Genomic DNA, 18,647 nt, shown 5'->3' on the forward strand with positions numbered 1-18,647 from the left:
ATGCCAACACATACAATGAACTTACTGGCACCAGCAGAGAATATTTCATCCCCTTATCTCTTCATGAGAATCAAGCTTCATCTCCCATAATGCTTGTTATCCCGTATGTCTCATGTAATCTCTGATTTCTTTCATACTTCTCCATTTCCAGAATATTCAGTTATCATTCTGCTGTGCTAATATCTGTTCTTAGAAATATATTTGTTAAATTTTAAGTCCTTTTACAGTATTTTTTTCATTATTTATTTTTCCTGTCATGGGGTCTCTTAGGCATCATAATTAATTTTCTGTCTTTAAAATAGATCTGGAATAACATTTGGTAAGGTGTAGGAATATGGAGAGTATTTCTCTGTATTTCTACAGAGGAATGAAAACAAACTTTTCTTCTTCTAATTTCTCCTTTTCTTTTCTTTCTTTTCTTTTCTTTTCTTTTCTTTTCTTTTCTTTTCTTTTCTTTTCTTTTCTTTTCTTTTCTTTTCTTTTCTTTTCTTTTCTTTTCTTTTCTTTTCTTTTCTTTTCTTTTCTTTTCTTTTCTTTTCTTTTCTTTTCTTTTCTTTTCTTTTCTTTTCTTTCTCTTTTCTTTTTTCTTTTTCTTTTCTTTTTTCTTTTTTCTTTTCTTTTTTCTTTTCCTTTCTTTTATTTTCCTTTCTTTTTCTTTTCTTTTCTTTTCCTTTCTTTTCTTTTTTCTTTTCATTATTATTATTACTATTATTATAGCAGCCTCTTCTTCCTAACAGTGAAGATAAGCTGCATTCTGGTTTTACCAATTAATAAAATTTTAGTACTGTTGAATATAATATTCATAGTACTAATTTAAATTTACTTGCTGTTTTTGATGTTTTCGCTGAACTTGAGGAGCAGCTGAATAACTGCTGCAGAGTCCGTATAGAAATTTTCTGTCAGACTTCGCTGTGGTTCTCAGGTATATTGCAACAATTAATTTACAGTTTTCTTTATGCTCTTTGAAGAGGACTTTTCTATCAGTAGAAGACCTTAGAAGACTATAAAAAGTCTTGTACCTCCTGCACAATTTCTTACCATAACAAGTTTGAATAGTAGCTACTGCATATTCCAACACACATTTATTTCATTTGTTTTTCTGCAACAAGTCATCATTCCCCTATTACATTTAATTTTTTCCTAAGTGAATAGTATGAGGGATAGCTTCACCCTTTCTTTATCCTTTCCTTGTTATTCTTATAAATTTTTAACCTCTTGTTCCTTAGAGGGTGAAAATGGGATAACTGTTGGCAACTTAACATTTTTCTAACTTTGAAGCACTTCTAAGTAATTCTAAGTAATTTTTTAAAATAAATTCTCAACATAAACAAGTCAGTCTTTGCCAATTTGTCATTGCTTACTGCACTGTAATCCATGCTCAAAGCAAAGTTAAATCTGAACTTACTTAGGGTTGATTTCATGACAGTGTTTTTTTTCTTTTTTTTACGTATGCATCTCAGTGAAATGTAAGAAATACCTTCCAAACACATTTTTCACCAAGCAGATCTTAATGTCATGGCACTACAACCATATAAATAAGCATCAGGCAGGAAAAGTCTGTATCTACAAATTGTACTTATTCCCTCATTCCATGTTCTTCCCATGATATGAGACAATCTGAATAGCTTTGTCAAATCAGCTGTACCTTTAAGACAAATGAACAGTTCACAATCTACGCCTATACTTAATACTGGAAAATATAAAGACATTGACCTAAATGCCAATCTTACTCCATGATCAATTAGGGCCATGCACAGCAGATAAAAAAAAAAAAAAAAAAGAGAGAGAAAAAAGCTCCATCTGGTTCAGAAGACAGTGGCCAGTCCTATAAATAACACAAGCTGTCAGGAAAACATCATTCCTATAGTACTCTTTGTATTGGCTTTCTGTCCAACTACAGATCTACTACAAGGGGTTTCTGAGCTTTGCATGTGTTTGAACCACACTTCTGTCTTCAGGTCACCATAACAGCCACATTCATTAGTTATTCACAAATTAGCATGGTGCAGAAAGAAATGTAAAAGAAGTAAAGAACATGAACGTAGACACTTCTAGAATCCTATTGCACATGCACACACACAGACGTTATATACAAAATAAAAAAAAACACATGTAATAGCAAAATAAAAAAAACCACATGTAATAGCAAACTCCACACCAAAGTATAAGGCAAAGATGAACAATAAGATTATTTTGCATTTGTTTATACTTTCAATACTTCCATTGGTAGCTAATACCTAGTTGTCAATACTAAAGAGAGAAAAGAAACACTTTTCAGCCATACATTATTTCCATATTCAGAAGATTTTTTTCACAGTAGAAAAAGAAAGACCATTCTGTACTGTACATTCATATTCTGGTAGTATATTTTACTGGGGCAGAAGGTGAGTGCTGGGCGCTTTACAAGTTTGTGATAGATAACTAATAGTTCTGGAAGTTTAGAATATTAGTGCAAAACAGAGATGTGCGTGCATTCTATTTTTAGATGGAAACTTCACCTTTGGAGAAATTGACCACTGGAAATGCTAGTAGAAATGCTAATAGAGAACATGAGCAAGGCCCAGGTGGTACTGAGCCTTCCAAAACCAGAAAAATCCACAGACCCAGCGCTGTCTCTGGAGTTTCCTATCACTTGCTTCAAGTCTTGTCTTACCAGCCCAATTTTTGTCCAGATGGAGGGGTGGGAAGGGGGACGGGATGAAAATGCCACTCGATGTCTCCTCTCAGGCTTCAAATTTACATGCAACTTGTGTTCAAGATGTGTGGGCTCCAAGGAGAGGAGTGAAAGTTACTTTAAACAATCTCATCAATTTTGAGGAATTTTCTCATGTGACGGGTAGCAAATTTCCTTGATCCAGTGCTGCAATAAATCTCTAGCACATAATGGAGCCCCCACTTCCCAGTGTTTCATCAGTTTTACTTAACCATCCTCCCCTCTACTGCAGAGGGAGACAAAGGATTCTCCAGTTTTCAAAGGTGTCCCCTGGGGAAAAGAACAAAAGACACATATAGTTTCTGTACATGCATTTTCTTAGGTGAACATGGAGTTCATAGCTGAACTTTATTTCTGAGGAATCAAAACTTCACTCACATGCTCAAAGCATTAAAGGACGTGAAAACTGTGGCATGAACAAGGTGAAGAGAGGCTGTGGATACTTTGTTTGCTCAGAGGTAAAATGGCGATCCCCACTCCTTCCTGTCAATCTGTTGAAGATAAATAGCAAATTGGTGCCTTTATTTCTTCTCCCTGGTTTGCATTTAGAAGATGACACATAGAAAATTCCCTTTGAAACATTTCCTTAAAGGCACATGATAAATCCCTATGGAGAAATGCACAGCCTGAAGTGAGCCTTGTGCTTGGGTTTGATTGTGACAGATAGCAGTGGAAACACAGTACTTGGTGCTCCGAACTAAGAGACCATTATGTGTGCAACTCACAGTGAGACCATGGCAGAATAAAGCTTCCCCCAGCCCCACCCAGAAGTGTGGCTGCCTTTGTAATTTTAATTGGTCTGTGTTTGTGGAGTGGGGCCTCTATTTACTTATGGCTTGGGGCTTGTGTTTACCAAGCCTGGTGGAGGCCAAGTGTCATATCACTGAAGCTTAGTTCCTGCAAGCTCTCCTGCTATATCTTGAGGCACTTTTCTTTTCAGTATCTGTGCCTGTCTAATTCGCGAGCTTCTGTGAAACAAGCACAGGAGGGTACAAGGCCTACAGGGAGGAATTACACCTAATTACTCAAATAATTGCTAGGCTGTTGCCTTCTTAGTCACTGAAAATAATTTCCAGGTCCCTGGCTTTTATAGATAGTCTTCTAGAGGCAGGAGGACACAGCCCCCTTTTTAACTCAGCCCATTCACTCACAAAATCAGAACACTCGAGCCTGCAAAATTAATAAGCACCACTTCCATTACATATATTTTAGGTTGTTGTTGCCGTGGCGATAAAGTCAGGGACATTGAATCTCCTCTGTTGAGCCATTGTTATCATCCCTGGCCATCTGCTGCAGAGGAGTGATATTCCATCTCATTTGCATGATGACTGATATATGGGAGGTTTGGAAGGACATATGCCACAGCAATCATGTGATGAAAATTAAAGTGAAAGTTTTGGGCCCAGAGCCGAAAAAAATCTGTGTATGCGCATGAGGCTGTTGATGTGCAAATGTGAATCATATTGAGAAGGTTTGAATAGGGAGGTGTGACGTAAAGAGGGGACACAAACGCAGGTGCTTATCTCTAGGCAGTCAAAGGCACTGGATGTCATATCATGGGAACTACCTTTCAAAGACACAGCTTTAGTGCACAGTTCAGCACACAAGGGAGGAGAAACATATAAGTTTTGGAAACAAAAATAAAGTAAGTTTAACAACTTTTTCACACTATTCTGAACCCATTTATGTTTAAGCGACTTGTGCTATCAGTAACTTTCTGTCTTTTCTATTGTTTGTGCTCTTATTTTGCAAAAAGCAAAAAAATCCTGTCCATATATTGATGTTGAAAGCTTGAGAGATTTGTGTTAAGAAGTTTGAGGGGGTTTAATCCGTGTGTAAAATGCTTTCTGCAAACTTTTCTTTTTTGTTTAAATAACACTAATGCTGTTTCTTCCACAATGTATGCTTGGTCGTTATCTTAAATGCTATTTTGGGCCTCAATTAAAAAATAGCTACTTGTAACTGCTTTGAGAAAGCTTTCTGAATAAAATGTCATGGTGTAATTGCATTTATACTGCCTCAGTAAAGCCTTTGTTCATATACATTTTAGAATTGTGCAAATTTGCAGCTCTAGCTATTTGATTTGAGGAAATGATCAAAAGGACACTTTTCCTCTCATTTTGAAAAGTTACTAAACTTAAATGCTACCATTGAAAAAAAAGAGAGGGGGGAAAAACGAGACGGAAGAGGGACCAGTGTATTTGTAGGAACTGTTCGATGGATGCAGGTTCACTTGCAGTTATGTATTACACACCAAAGAGCTTTCTCATGATGTTTTAGAATGCTTTAAAATCATGTGTAATGTTTTTAAAATGAAGATTGTTGATCAATATATTTAATAGCATTGCTCTAAATGAAAGAGTCTTTCCAAGTGTGACGTTTCAGTCCTTTAAATTATTTGGAATTCAGAGAGTGAATTCAGAGATTCTGATTAAAAAGCGAATACTGCACTTCAGAATGAATGTTTGTGTCAGGAAAATCTTTAGAAAGTTAAATGACAGTAATATCAGGCAAGGTTGAAGAATGAAATGGACCTTCTGGGACAACATTTTGCAGGAGGATGATTTTTATGAAATAGCATTTGATGCTAGAGAAAGTCTGTTTAACACTGATCAGCAATAGCTCTCTCTCTCTCTCTGTGACTTTCTTTTGTCTTTAACAAAGCACTTAGTTCAGATGTTTGTCTTCCTTCATATGTAAATAGCAAGACAATCTTCTGCAAGGTGTTGTGAATTTTTCATTTAATAGGTTATAAAAGCACAAATCCTAGATTTTATCCTGAAACTGTATGGAGTGAACTTCGTTAGTTAAGGCTCTTTTTAGTATTCAAAATGACCATTTATTATCTCTTTTGTCAATTAAATTAGTTTAGTTAATTGCGTAGATGTGTCTTCTTTGGTTTGGCTGTGCAATGGTTTTGTAATTCCTGGGGAAAATTACAGCATTTGTGATGAAAGCTTTCTCTGAGACAATAATATATTTCTGCTATAAGGTAGCTAACAGATGATCTAGATTCGGAATGAGGAATTTAGACTTTGGAATATAGACTTCCCTGTTTGGAGGATTTTATTTTTTACTTGTAAATATCATCTGCGTATTATAGTACTTTCATGCCTGCAGGCTAAGATTACCAGTCCTCCTTTTTTTTCCTCCTCCTTCTAAATATTCAATTACTCAATGGTAATTATTATTATGTGGCCTTCTTGGCTTACTGCATTATTAGATTAATATAGATTTCTTGTGCCAAATTAGCGGAAATCACTGTTATACACAACAACAAATCACTTTTTTTTTTTTAGTTTTATTTACTTTGTTGAATAACAGGAAGACTTTGACATCATTAGGTTTTATTCTTCAGACTTTTAATGAGTCTTTGAAAGCTGAGCGGGAGAGGGCGTATTTTTTTTGGTTCGCTTTTTTTTTCCCCTGTAGGTTTCTAGTAAGAAACTTTCTTTAAATTCTAATATAGTTCGTTCAAAGATCTATAAATAGGGATATTTGTGAATGAAGTTACTGCTAAAATCCCCTGAGCTCTGGTTATTGTTTTAGAGGTGTGTAACAGGGGTAAGAAAAACTGAAAATGAAAGAAAAAGAGCTGTCCATGGTACTGCAGCTGATTAATATTTCCCCTTACTGTACAGAAAAAAAAATCTTTACTGAAGTGTTAGTAAAACTGCCACCATTTGCTACTGGTTTTGTTTTGTTTTGTTTTGTTTTGTTTTGTTTTGTTTTGTTGTGTTTTGTTTTTCTTCCTCTCAAATCTATATAAACCTTACACTGAAGTTAACTAGAAAATAAATAAAATAAAATCAAGTGCATGAAAAACTTATTTCAGGACCATGTCATGTTTCTGAGAATAGCAAGTCCTCAGATCACAATAACTTTCACAAATTCTATATTAAAACTATATTTTTCTGTGAAGGTTTTTGTCAAAGTTACAGACAATAAAACTTTTCCCGTCTAAATTAATCTTTGAGTATAACAGAAATGGTTTCTATGGCAGTGCTGCAATGTAAACAAAACAAACAAGCACAAAAAAACCCCAGATCCCAATCTTGCATTACTTGATTGCTTTTGAAATGAATTCTTGTCCTTATATGACCTGAAATGTGTGGTTACAAAGCTATAGAAATCCAAACGATCATATTTGTTTGATATGAAATGAAAAAAAATAGTTAAATTGAAAGTTTAACATCATGAAATTCAAAATCCCAAGCGGTATATAAACATTAAAAGAAACTTTGGACCGCTAATCCTAGGAAATGAGTTTTATGGATTGAATTCAACAAGGCTTCAGAAATGGTTCCATCTGCTGCCTAGCAGCTGGTGAAAGGATAAATTTAATTCATTAATTCATTTGGAAAAAAGGATCCAAGTAGTAAAGACTTCATTGCTCATAATGCACATAGGTGGAAATCAAAACTGAAATTAGGTCCAGTTGATCATCTTTGATAATGAGGAACATTTTCTTTGCTATTGTTATAATGATCTTGATCAGGCAGTTAACAATATATTGACTGTATGCTGTTAACTGGTATTTTTATGTCTCAAAAACTTGAGAACCATGTTAAAAGCACAAAACCTCTGATAGGAAGAACAACCTACATTAGGAGTTACAAATTATGTAGGTCTAAAAAGCTGACATGTTTCGCTGAAATATTTCTGCCCTTCTATGAATATTCACAACTTCATTCCTATTAAGTCAGTTTATCTATACAGATTCGGGTACGGAAAATAAACTTATTTTCATTTAAGTTACCATATTAGTCCAAAACCAGAATGTTAAATATAAAGTGTTTATTATTTTACTTTTCTATTGAAGTCACAAGCTTCATCTTTTTTGTCTTCATCCATTTCCATATTAAGAGCTAAAAACTTGTGCAAGTGTAAAAGGGAAAAAATAAAAGTTAACAACTGATAAATGGCAATATCAAAATATCCGGAGTATTAAAGGCAAAATTAATTGAATGAATGCTTCAATAATAACTTGACATTTAAGTTATCTAGATTATCACAACTCCAGATACAGACATTTTTAAAAAGTTGTTGCCTTTACTTTAAATTGTAAGTAGTAAGTGCAAAGTCACATAAGACTTTCAAACTGAGATGGTAAGTGGCAAAGCCTCTTCACCTTGTATCAGGCACACAGGTAAATGTGCACCTTATTACTTGCTGAAGGATACACAGGACGGATGAACCTATTATCCTGAAAGCAGCTAAATATCTGCCAATGCCTATTTTCAATGTTTCTGCTTGAGATGGCGATTTCATGAATGATATTTGGCTTTTCCCATTTCCTCTGTAGCCCATAGCTCACTGTGGTGGGTTTGTTGGATTTACTATAAAGGTTCTGTTCGCACCCTGTGGGTTGGGTTAAGAATTAGGATTTATGCATTTACTTCTACTGTTGCATTGTTTATACAGCTTTGGTTTAGTTTTGATCCCTTTTTTTTTGCCTTTGAGGCTCTTCCACAGTGTCAGCTGCTGACTGATAGTAGGAGAACGGCCTCGTGGTGTGAATGAAAGGGACCTAGCGGTTGGTAAACAGAGATAAGGAATAAATAGAGCACAGGCAAAAGGAGATAGTTCTGTGGGAGCCCAGATTGCCGCCAGTCTGTTCAAGTGAGATGCAGTGCCTGTCCTTTTCCCAGATTAAATTAGTGTGCGAAATCTCCAGTGACCTCCTCCCCTTCTCCCCATACTCTTTAGCCAAGCTGAACAGCCTCCGCTGTAAAGTATTCATTTTATCCAGGGACAAGTTGGACAATAGAACTCTCCCTGTTACTTATGGACAGCTGTCGTGATTCATAGGGCTTTTCAGCATTTCATTTTTCATAAGAGTTAAAAGGGTTTTACCTTGTAACTGACGAGAGGTTAGAAATGCAAAGACACCAGCCCTAAGGTTGCCTGTAGTAAGGAAGTTAATAAATAAATATTACACAGACACACACACCCCCCAACACACACATATCCCCTCCCCAATGTGTGAAAGGCTGTGTATTTTGTTAGTGTTGCTCCTCTTATTTAAAGGGGTTTAATTGTGATAACATGATTACACTGAAGCATGAACTGCATGGAGAAATTAACAAGCAGAGACACAGCGATCTGCAGGGCCCCCAAGGTTCCCTAAATTAAAGGTGACCAGTGCAAACCCAGTGAGTGCCCTTTTCCCTTCTTTGCCCTTGCTTTTGCCCACATCTCCTATCACTTTATTACCTGCAAATAACTCCCAGGAAAGAGTAAACCCTCACGAGATACCTCTGTGGTCCCGTAATTTTTTTAGTGATTTACTGCAAATATATTCAGCATTTTGACTGATTAAATAGACCTTCGGCAACCTTGAGGGTCACTGTGTAGAGTATGTACATAGAAAATGCATCAGCCCATTGTACCCTGGCAGCTAATGAGATTGGTCGTTAAGTAAATGACACAAAGCCTACAAAAAAAGCTTAGCAGCTCACTAGAGTATCACAGAGTGTCCCTGCACACCACACAACGACACAAACAGTGGACTAACCTAGCCCACCCCTGCTTTATTCTACATCACTGCTTCCCTGATGTCAGCGTGAGAGGCAGAACAAAGGCTAAAAGGCACACGGTAAGTCAGTCTGACAATTATGCCCTAGGGAGAAAGTAGAGCAAATCTTAGCCTAACCATGGGGTTGAAAGTCCGTTTCTAGACAAGTAGGTCATAATGAAGGGATTTTTTTTTTACCCCCCCTCCTGTCACTTCAGGAAGGGGAGAAAAATGTCTCTGGAATCAAGGTTGTGTTTGTTTCTTGTTTGTTTGTTTTCTTTCTCTGTCTGATTTGCCAGCTTACAAAAGTTTCTGGAATTCTGAAAGTAACGTGAAACAGTATGCTTTGTGAACTGGATATTGTAATTATAGTGTAATGAAAGAAATATTCTTTGTAAGAACTGACACACAATAAGCACCGCCTCAGATGTACATTGACATTTGATGAACTTTACAGACAGAAAGTTTTCTTTTTGCTTCTCTGTAAAAATCTGCTGGAAATGTGTTATGTGTATAAATACACATTTTCATCCACTAGCTAGCTACTTTCACCCTAATACCCAGTACAGTTTTTACAACTCTGTGGATATAAATTAAGGTGTTACTATAATTTTTTTGTTTTTTAAAAAACCCAGTTTTATACATGACGTCTCTCTCAGTGTTATCTTTTACGTGAGCTGAAATTAAAGAGTTGAAGATTTGCAGTTAAACAGTTGCACAGTCATTACTTATTTTCTTTGCACAGAAGAAAAATATATTCAGCTGGTATCTTAGTATAGCAGTGCCTGTGTATCCAATATTAAAATCTTTCCCAGCACTGTTTCAGTTTAGTACTTCAGGACCCTTTATTTTGCTGAAAAATGGCAACAGGAAGTTGACAGAAAGTCTTGTTTGCATTGCTAAAATGTTTCTGTCTGCATTGCACTTTGGAGGCTCAGGGGATGCAAGGTTCAAAACAACATTATATTATTACAAGATGCCTGTGTGAATTAAGTAATTCTTCTCCCTACTGCCCCCCCCCCCCCGAAAAACCTATGATCATGATGTTTTAAGAATGCTTCCTCAAATGCAAACAGTTAAAGAAATGACTTTTAGCTATCAGCATGCTTAAGGGTTGTTTTTTGTTGGAGTTTTTTTGTTGTTTTGGTTTGATTTTCTTTTCTTTTGGAAGAGTTATTTAATTTGGGAAAACATTTGTCAATATACATGTATCTAGATGTGTCAGGATAACCTGTTCACATAAAACTCTTCATAAAAGTCAGTTCACTGTGATATGTCACTTACCCAGGGACATCTTTTTTTACTGCATAGACAATAAAAGTATCATCACAACTTATAGAAACAAAGATAAAATGTGGTATTTTACCATACACCTTTGGTGATTCCTCGTAAAGGTGTGTGTCTCTGCATACATATATACAAATCTGCATGTGCCTCTTTATGCAAAAGTGTACATATGCAAAAAAACATGCTTACTCATATATCATCTCACTTTATTGAAACTCTGTATATATTAAGTATCAGTTATGTCTGCTTTTTCATTTCCCAATATTTCCAATTTAGGAAATTTCATGGGAAGAGCAAGTGAACAAACTCTTGTAAATTTTTGAATTCTTTTCTTTTCATATTTTTAAGGTGTTTGCATCTTAGCAACATGTTTTCCTCATGTCATCTCAGAAAATAGGAGATACGCAGGCATCAGAAAACAAGCTTGCTTTCTCAGCTAAGTCCTATAATTCATACCTCATTGCTAGGTCAGCAGAGATTTAGTAAACTACAGCGCTACAACATATTTCATCTTTGAACTTTGGTAATCGATATTAAGTTTTCAGTTCATTTTAACAGGTAAGATTTGAGGATATTTTATGCTCAGGTCCATCACCACAGCTTTATAAAATGAGCACACCCCTACACCCAGGTTTCGTGCTTTTCACATACCTATGTGAATGAGAGTAAACGGTATTTTGTATTTCAGCATTCACTGCATTAATGAATAAGTTCAGCTGTCCTTTATCCTTTTAAAAGTAGAGAGTGATTTCACTGTACATGCAGCAGTACTAGAAAAATGATACTGCTACTCTAATCCGACAGGTTGAGCCACAGTTAAGTGTCAATAGTTTTTCATAGATTCATTGCTTTTCCTCCAGTCTGTAATTTCTCTAATACACCTAAGAGAAACGGCAAAGAAAACTTGACTTCTGCTAATTAATGTTGTTCATCTGATTTCCCTGAAAAATACGTAATACAACAGATTTTTAGTGACCACTTTCAATAGACTTTTTGGACCTTACAGTCCGATATGAGGTACATATCTCTGTGCTAAGTTCCAGGGGACACTAATCTAGGTTGTGCATGTGGATCAGAAAAACTTTATGGCATTATACAGTTGATTTGAATAATTTGAATTCCTTTTTTTTTTTTCTTTTTTTTTGCATGGTTTTAGATTTTTCAAGCCAATAATCCTCAAATATCTGATATTCTTGATAAGGAAGTATCTATCTTCAAGGTCAGTCACAAACAATCCTACCGAAGGCCCGGAGCTGTTGCTCCAAAATAAAATATAGCTAATATCGTGAGAAGTAAACTTTATATTCTACTGCATCCATATCTATTTGTAGCATCTAGACCAAATTTTATCTGTTCCTTAGCTAATTCATTTTGGAAGTAAAAGTATATAACTGAGACTGGGTCACTTGTCCCGATAGTTGTGGATTATTAAAACTGCATAAGCAGAGTTGGTGCTTCTGAATTTTAATTACCTTGAATCACTTCAGATTAAAGATACCGTTTAATTAGTGATAAAAAAGATTGTCTCCCTCTTAACTTCTTTTACTACTTACATAAAATTCCTTTGGAGGAGAATTGCTCTCATTTTTGTTCATGGAAGACTTCACAAACTTCTGTCTTTCTAAATGATAGATTAGATGGTTCAAAATAAGTAACAATCTAACAGTAAAAGTTACTTTATAGTGAAGATGGGGTGGGGGTTGTGGGGAGGTTTGGAGGGGCTTGCCTTCTTGGGTAGGTGAACACTTAAACATTTGTACACATGAATGATTCCACTGAGGTGGAGTTGATGGCACTTCACTAGAGTAAAGCGGGTGTGGAAGTGTTTTTAAGACAAGGGGTTTGTTGATTTGCTTAATAGATTTGGGTAACAGTTTCTAGCTTGTTTTTCAGGTTTGGCTTCATATGTAAACTTTTCTCTCCATTAAGAAACTTTGGTTAAAAGGACCTTGTTTTTCATTTAAAGACATGTATTTGAACTCTGCTCCATGCAGGTGTTAGATTTAAAAACCCAATCTTTAGAACTTTTTCAAAATATCACTTCATGTGAGCATCAGACTTTTTAAGTTCTTCTTTACAGTGTTTCTTCAGGTGATAGTAAGAGTCACTAATTCAGTTCCTTAGGTCTCAGGGGAAAATTTGACACCACCCTTATAGCTCCCCCATCCAACTTAGAGTACATGTACAGCATCTGGATCATACAACAAAGTAGTAATGGCTCCAAAGGCACCGTTATGGGCTATCAGGTCAATAATCCTTATGCTAAGAAGGATTTACATGATACAGAATAATGGGTCTGTCATTTCTGAAGTAAAAATCCACTTTTTAATGAGCATCAAAATACTGTTTTGCATGCCTGGCTTCAGAGATACTATGGTAGTTTAAAAAAACCAACACACATACCTTCTTCAAATAAAAGTTCACATTTAAATGTTTGAATAAAATGAATGTTAAAATACTGCTGGTAAGCATCTAGAGTCTCCCAGGAGATTTTTTTTGAAAAAAAATGTACTTATTACTCTTCTCAAATATCTTCTCCCTTGCTATATCAGAAAACTATGCAGCATTGCCATCATGTCTTCAAATAGCATTTTTGTGATGCAGTCCAGAAATAGATTTGGCTTAGGGGCCCTTTTGTTTGTTTTGTTTAATTTTTCTACTGTGTGGTTTTATCCTACTTTGGGCAGAAGTTTTACACAGTCTAACATAAACTATCTCGATCTTGTTACAATAGTTTGAAAGTAAAAGCAGTGGTCATAGGTCACAGAAAACCAAGGCTGTGATTTTTGTAATAATTATTTTTATCTATATATATTTCAATTTCTTGCAATTAAAAAAAACCTCAGAGAACATTTAAGAGGTTTTTCACATTTTGGGAAAAGAGAATTCTTCGCTTACAATTTGGTTAACTCAGCCTCCATATAAGATATGGAAAGTCACCAAATCCTAAACAGAAAGAACTACCATAGCTATACAAATGAAGAGACTGAGTACACATGACATTTTCATTGTACCTCTAATATTTTATAAAATTAAACACCATTTGAAGTATGGGTCTGATGGGAATCATCCTATATATAAGCATTAGACATTTAGTGAGCAAAGTGCCACTGAACACATAAATCACTCTAAATAACATTGACACTTGGTCAAAAGAAACATATATTTAAGGCTCAAGTGTATGGTCAAGCTACTTTATGGAGAGCTAGCTTTCCCATTATTTTTGTGAGAAACAGTACTGTCTACAAAAAGGGTTAAAGAAAATGCATTCTGTTGCATCTGCTTACTAAATCCCTTACTTTAGTAGAAATTCAAATTTTGTAAAGATTATTCGTTTTATTGATGCATATAATTATAATCACAAGCCATCTGCTGATTTGGCAGGCATGGTTAAAATTCTCTAACTCTCATAACCTTTCAAGTACAGTGCCCTTGGGACTCTATTTCACTTTTATATTTTGGAAAACATGTAGGGACAAACAAGAGAGGTCATCTGCCGAAAGTCAGACCTGTAAAACATTAAAAGAATAAAGATCGTGATGACTGCTCTTGTTTTAATAGAAAAGAAAGTATTTTCTATTTTATTTCTGACTTCAGGAAGGATTATGCTGGTTTCCATCACGCACTTTGGGAATTTGAATTTTTTCTAGGGATTAAAGCTCTCTCCTAGCACTCCTGGGATGTGGGTTCCAAGTCTAAACTAAAAGAACAAATATTGTTCAGTTTGATTGTCACAGGTGAATTAAACATATTTGACCTTGGCCTTAATTTTTTGTTTTATGTAATTTCCATTACATTTCTATTTGAAATGTTTTAACTAACATTTATTTTTTTAAAAAACTTGGTCGTACTGAGTTTCACAAAGATACACTTATCACATATTTAGCTTTTCCCCAAGAAGCTTGGAAGAGCATTTAAATTTGAGGACTGCATACAATAAGGCATAAAATGAGTGGCTAACATTCTTTGCCCTAGCCCTCTAGAAATGCCCGTCTCTATTTAGATTATCCTACCACCAACTGGCAGTTAGACACAGATAACAAATGTTTGGGCTTTGTGTCTATGAGAAGTCCTGTTCTCCATTTCTTTTGTTCTTCTCTATGTTTATCCAAGATATTTTCTTTCTTAATTATTCTTCCTTCATATTGCTGCTGTTGTGTTACATGTGGTGTTAGTCCGCTCCTTGTAGTAGAGAAAATCTGCAAGGGAAAAAAATCTAGATGATAGTCTCTCTGTCATAATACAAAACTGAAAGTGTTTCAACAAGTTTCTCTGAGTTAGGAAAAAGGATGTTTCAGAGACAAAATACATGAAGGTGGAAAATCTTGGTACAGAATGGGACAGTCCAGTGACTTCCTGATATTAGCAGAAGGTTAAGACAATCATCTCTCAGCACAACTGTCTTGCTTAATGCTGTATTGACGTGTATCCCGCAGGAACAAAAGATGCAACTCTCACTTCTGTTTAATTAGTGTATCTGAAGGCCTGTATACAGCATGCATGCTGCTTTACTCCTTTTGGAGGTTTGATTCTCACCCCACACCCTCATTATGACAAGCAGGAGGGAAATGCACATGTTTGAAAGTGTCTTCACAGCTGAAACTAGGGAAACAGGCCGAGAGTAGCTCTGGTTTATTTCACAACCAATTAAGTATGACATCTGTTGAAACTCAGGAAATAAGTCTCCCTTCCCCCTGTTCATATACTTACTTAAGCTGCCAGTCTTTTGTTTGGATATGGCGAATTTTACTCATAGGACTTTTTTTTTTAATTTGGAGTAAACAAAAGAGGGAAACCAAACTATTATTTTTTAAAAACTAGTTTTCACTGAGTGAATGTGAAAAAGCTGTGCTTGGCACTCGCAAATCAAACAAATGATTGTGTCAATAATTCTTTGCCTAAGCATGCACCTTACATGCTGAAAGAGAAGCATGTTTGTAGCAGGCAACATAGGCACAATAACATTTTCATTTTTAAAAATCTGGCTCTTCTTGTTGGCTCCCTAAGGCTAGCAAAAGTTGCTAGAAGGAATTTTGATTTTATTTTCTTTAATTTTATAGTTTAAAACATCACACAGAACAGATGACACCAAATAGAACAGGGCATGGGGCATTATGTATGGTTAAAACAGACTAAAAAACAAATTGAATGCATAGCTACTGTCACTAGTGACATCAGGTTTCTCAAGTATACAATAGTTCACATCATAAAACGAGGAAGAAACAGAGATAAGCTTAAATAGCAAACTTTGACTTAAGAAAACCACTGTATTTAGTATCAGATAATAACAGTTCAACCTGAGAGACATTGCCCATTTATCAGACATCAATCCATGTGATGCACTTACGTATCAGGAAAACTTTTATTCCTTCATAGAATATTGTCCAATACAAATATTAAAAAGATGGTATTTCAGTCTGTACCAACTGTTAAGAGTTCAGTTTCCTGCTGTTGTGCTTAAAACTTGATTGTCTTCTTTTTCCTTTATCTAGATAGAGAAATATTTGGCACATCATGCTGACTCTTTTCTTCCTCTGCCTCTTGACTCTATTCTCCTGCCGCTGTGAAGCCACACTGCTCATATCAAAGCTGTGGCTAACTCTTCTTCAATTTACACCATCCACTAGTGCTCCCTTTATTTGTCCGTCAGCTTTGTTTTGTTTGCCAGTTCTTTCCTACAAGGACTGGCACAGCCTTCATTCCTGGAGGATGTTTCTCTATTTCTCTTGCTTTTTTATCCCTATTTTAAAATACAGATCGGAAGTCACATAGGGTACATGTTATCTAAGCTGTAAAATGCTTCTCAGCGATTGCCATAGGTTTCTGGGTTAAGAATCCTCTGGTGAAATGTTCGTGTGAACAGTGGAAGTGTCTAGTCCTGAGCCAGTCATACAGATTCCCTTTCGAGTCAGTGGAAAGAGAGAGATGTTTCTTGGATGCAATTCATCGCGCCTTGAAGTAGATGTGTGAAATAAGTAAGACGTATCACACATCTAAACAGAGGCAGAAATGCTTGTGGGTTGACTACAGGCTTCCCAGAGACTATAGAAAAACCAGCGGTTACTACCGCTGAAATACGTATCTGCACCTCAGGCATGTAAAGTTATGAAGGTGAAATCCTGTCTTTCCTGTCCAGCATACAGGCTGGACTTGATTTCCTCCTATATTTTGTCTCTACAGAAACTCACTATTTCTCATAATTTCATACAAGATAATGATACAAATAATATGTCATAGCTTAGACCAAAAGTTTCATCTTTCATATGCATGGCATTGATGAAATTCATTGTGTACTCAGGTATTAAAGGAGAGCTGAATAGCAAAACTGAATATTGCTGTGCATATCAGAGGACAAAATTTTGCCCCTGAAATATGATAGTTGCAAAAGGGAAGGGGGAAATTCCCTGCTTTGTTCTTATATTCCTTGTCAGAAAAGTGTTTCTTTTCTCAAAAGTAGTTCTTAAAAGATAAGATTTGAGCTGTAAAGATTTAACAATATCCATTCAATTCAAAATATAGTAAAGATGTCTACATTAAGCCAGGTGAGATTTTTTTTAAAATGGTGGTAGAGGAATGTCCAGGCTTAGCTCCACATTTTCTTTCTCCCATTGGTCACTATCAGACTCTGTAGGCACTTTTAGGGGTGCATCTGTAATTTCTTTCTCTCTCCTAAGGCTTTCAAGACTGTTTCTCAAGGTTTAACATAACAGAAGAATAGATTAAATTATGGTTTTGCATTATTTCTATGGGTGGTTTTAGTGATTTCATGCTATCATAAAAACTACAAGCAAGCTTTCAGTTCAGAATTTCAGTTACTGTGTGTATTTTGCATAGATTCCAAGTATTTTTCTGTGTTTGAGGATATTTGATGACACAAATTTTGATTTTTAGAGGATTATTTACCATATTCATTGCTTTAGATCATAGATATGGGACTTTTTAAAAATAAAGTTCATCTTTTAAAACTCTAGGAACAGGTTCTCAATGTTTCTTCAGATCAAGGCAAAGTTCTTCAATTTTATTTCTTAGTAGACAATTCCTAATTCCTTTGGGGTTCAGAGCTAGATAGATCTCCACTAAGCTGTGCTAACCCTTACATACTTGATGGTCCCTATGGAACAACACGTGGCTATATATTACCCTAATCTATAGGATGGGAGGCACAGGTTGGCCTTGTAACCTGTAAAGGTTGCTGTCAGTCCTTTGCCTTTTCTCACCCTTTCCCTGAGGGAAGTAGTATACTCTGCTGTAAGATTATGTTCAGTTTGATCTAATTTAGTAAAAATGAGTTTCACAAAGGGTTAGTAACTATGTGTCTCCAATAGTACTTCCACAGATGAGGCTCAAAGTCAATGAAAATCATGACCAAATTTGTGCTCATGCCAAATTCATTGTGGTATAAATTGATACCAATTCAATAAAGATAGCCCTTTAGGCTGATTTAACATTTATCCTGGATATCTTGACCTGCTCACTTGTAATATTCTTAGTTTTCTTCTCCACAATCAACATTTTAGTCATTAAAAAATGTCTTCTTAAATATCCCTAACTTATTTTGAGTAGCGTGAGAGAATAAATAGCTTTAGCCCTGAGCGCTTTGGGCTCAATGTTATTTATAGCAACACCATTAATAATACCACTTATTTTTATTGTTATTAATGTGAATAATGTGCTACTATTTTGTGATCACAGGGAATAATACTGCAAAATTGCAGAAGTGCAAGTTGCTTTCAATCAATGAGTGCCAGCCTTCAAAAAGCAAGTTCAGCATGGTGGATACCCTTCAGGTCACACAGCTTGTTTCCTGATTTATTTGTTGTGTTTTCAGATTTATTTGTAGTTGCATGATGATCCTATCTTTTAATTTTAGAAGTTGCATGGCTAATCTAAAAAAAAATTCATCAAGTTTTAAGTGGGCACAGTATAAAAGATATCATGATTTTGGCCCTAAAATGTTCAGAGACAGTATTTTGTATGCCTCCTCCCTCCCAAGCCTTGAGGAATCCCCACAGTAGGACAATCATTAACCCAACAGACTATTGAGACAAGCTGTCCTCAAGCATCCCAGAAGCTTCAGTGTACAGCATGAAGTCTACTTCTAAGAGAGAGCTAGCAAGTCCTATTACTGAC

General features: G+C 35.6%; 1 protein-coding gene across 1 annotated transcript in view; it reads left to right on the top strand.

Moving 5' to 3' along the window:
* Positions 1–9,137: 9,137 nt before the first annotated feature.
* The window catches only part of ST18 (ST18 C2H2C-type zinc finger transcription factor), a gene marked incomplete at both ends in the record, with an annotated part of 93,563 nt that continues 84,053 nt past the window's right edge, over positions 9,138–18,647 (top strand). Inside the window, one exon of the mRNA XM_084279740.1 lies at positions 9,138–9,311. Within this exon, the coding sequence (XP_084135866.1) occupies positions 9,138–9,311 (174 nt within the window). The remainder of the gene's footprint in view (positions 9,312–18,647) is intronic.

This window comes from Gallinula chloropus (assembly GCF_964237585.1).
Source record: "Gallinula chloropus genome assembly, chromosome: 2".
Classification (NCBI taxonomy): domain Eukaryota; kingdom Metazoa; phylum Chordata; class Aves; order Gruiformes; family Rallidae; genus Gallinula; species Gallinula chloropus.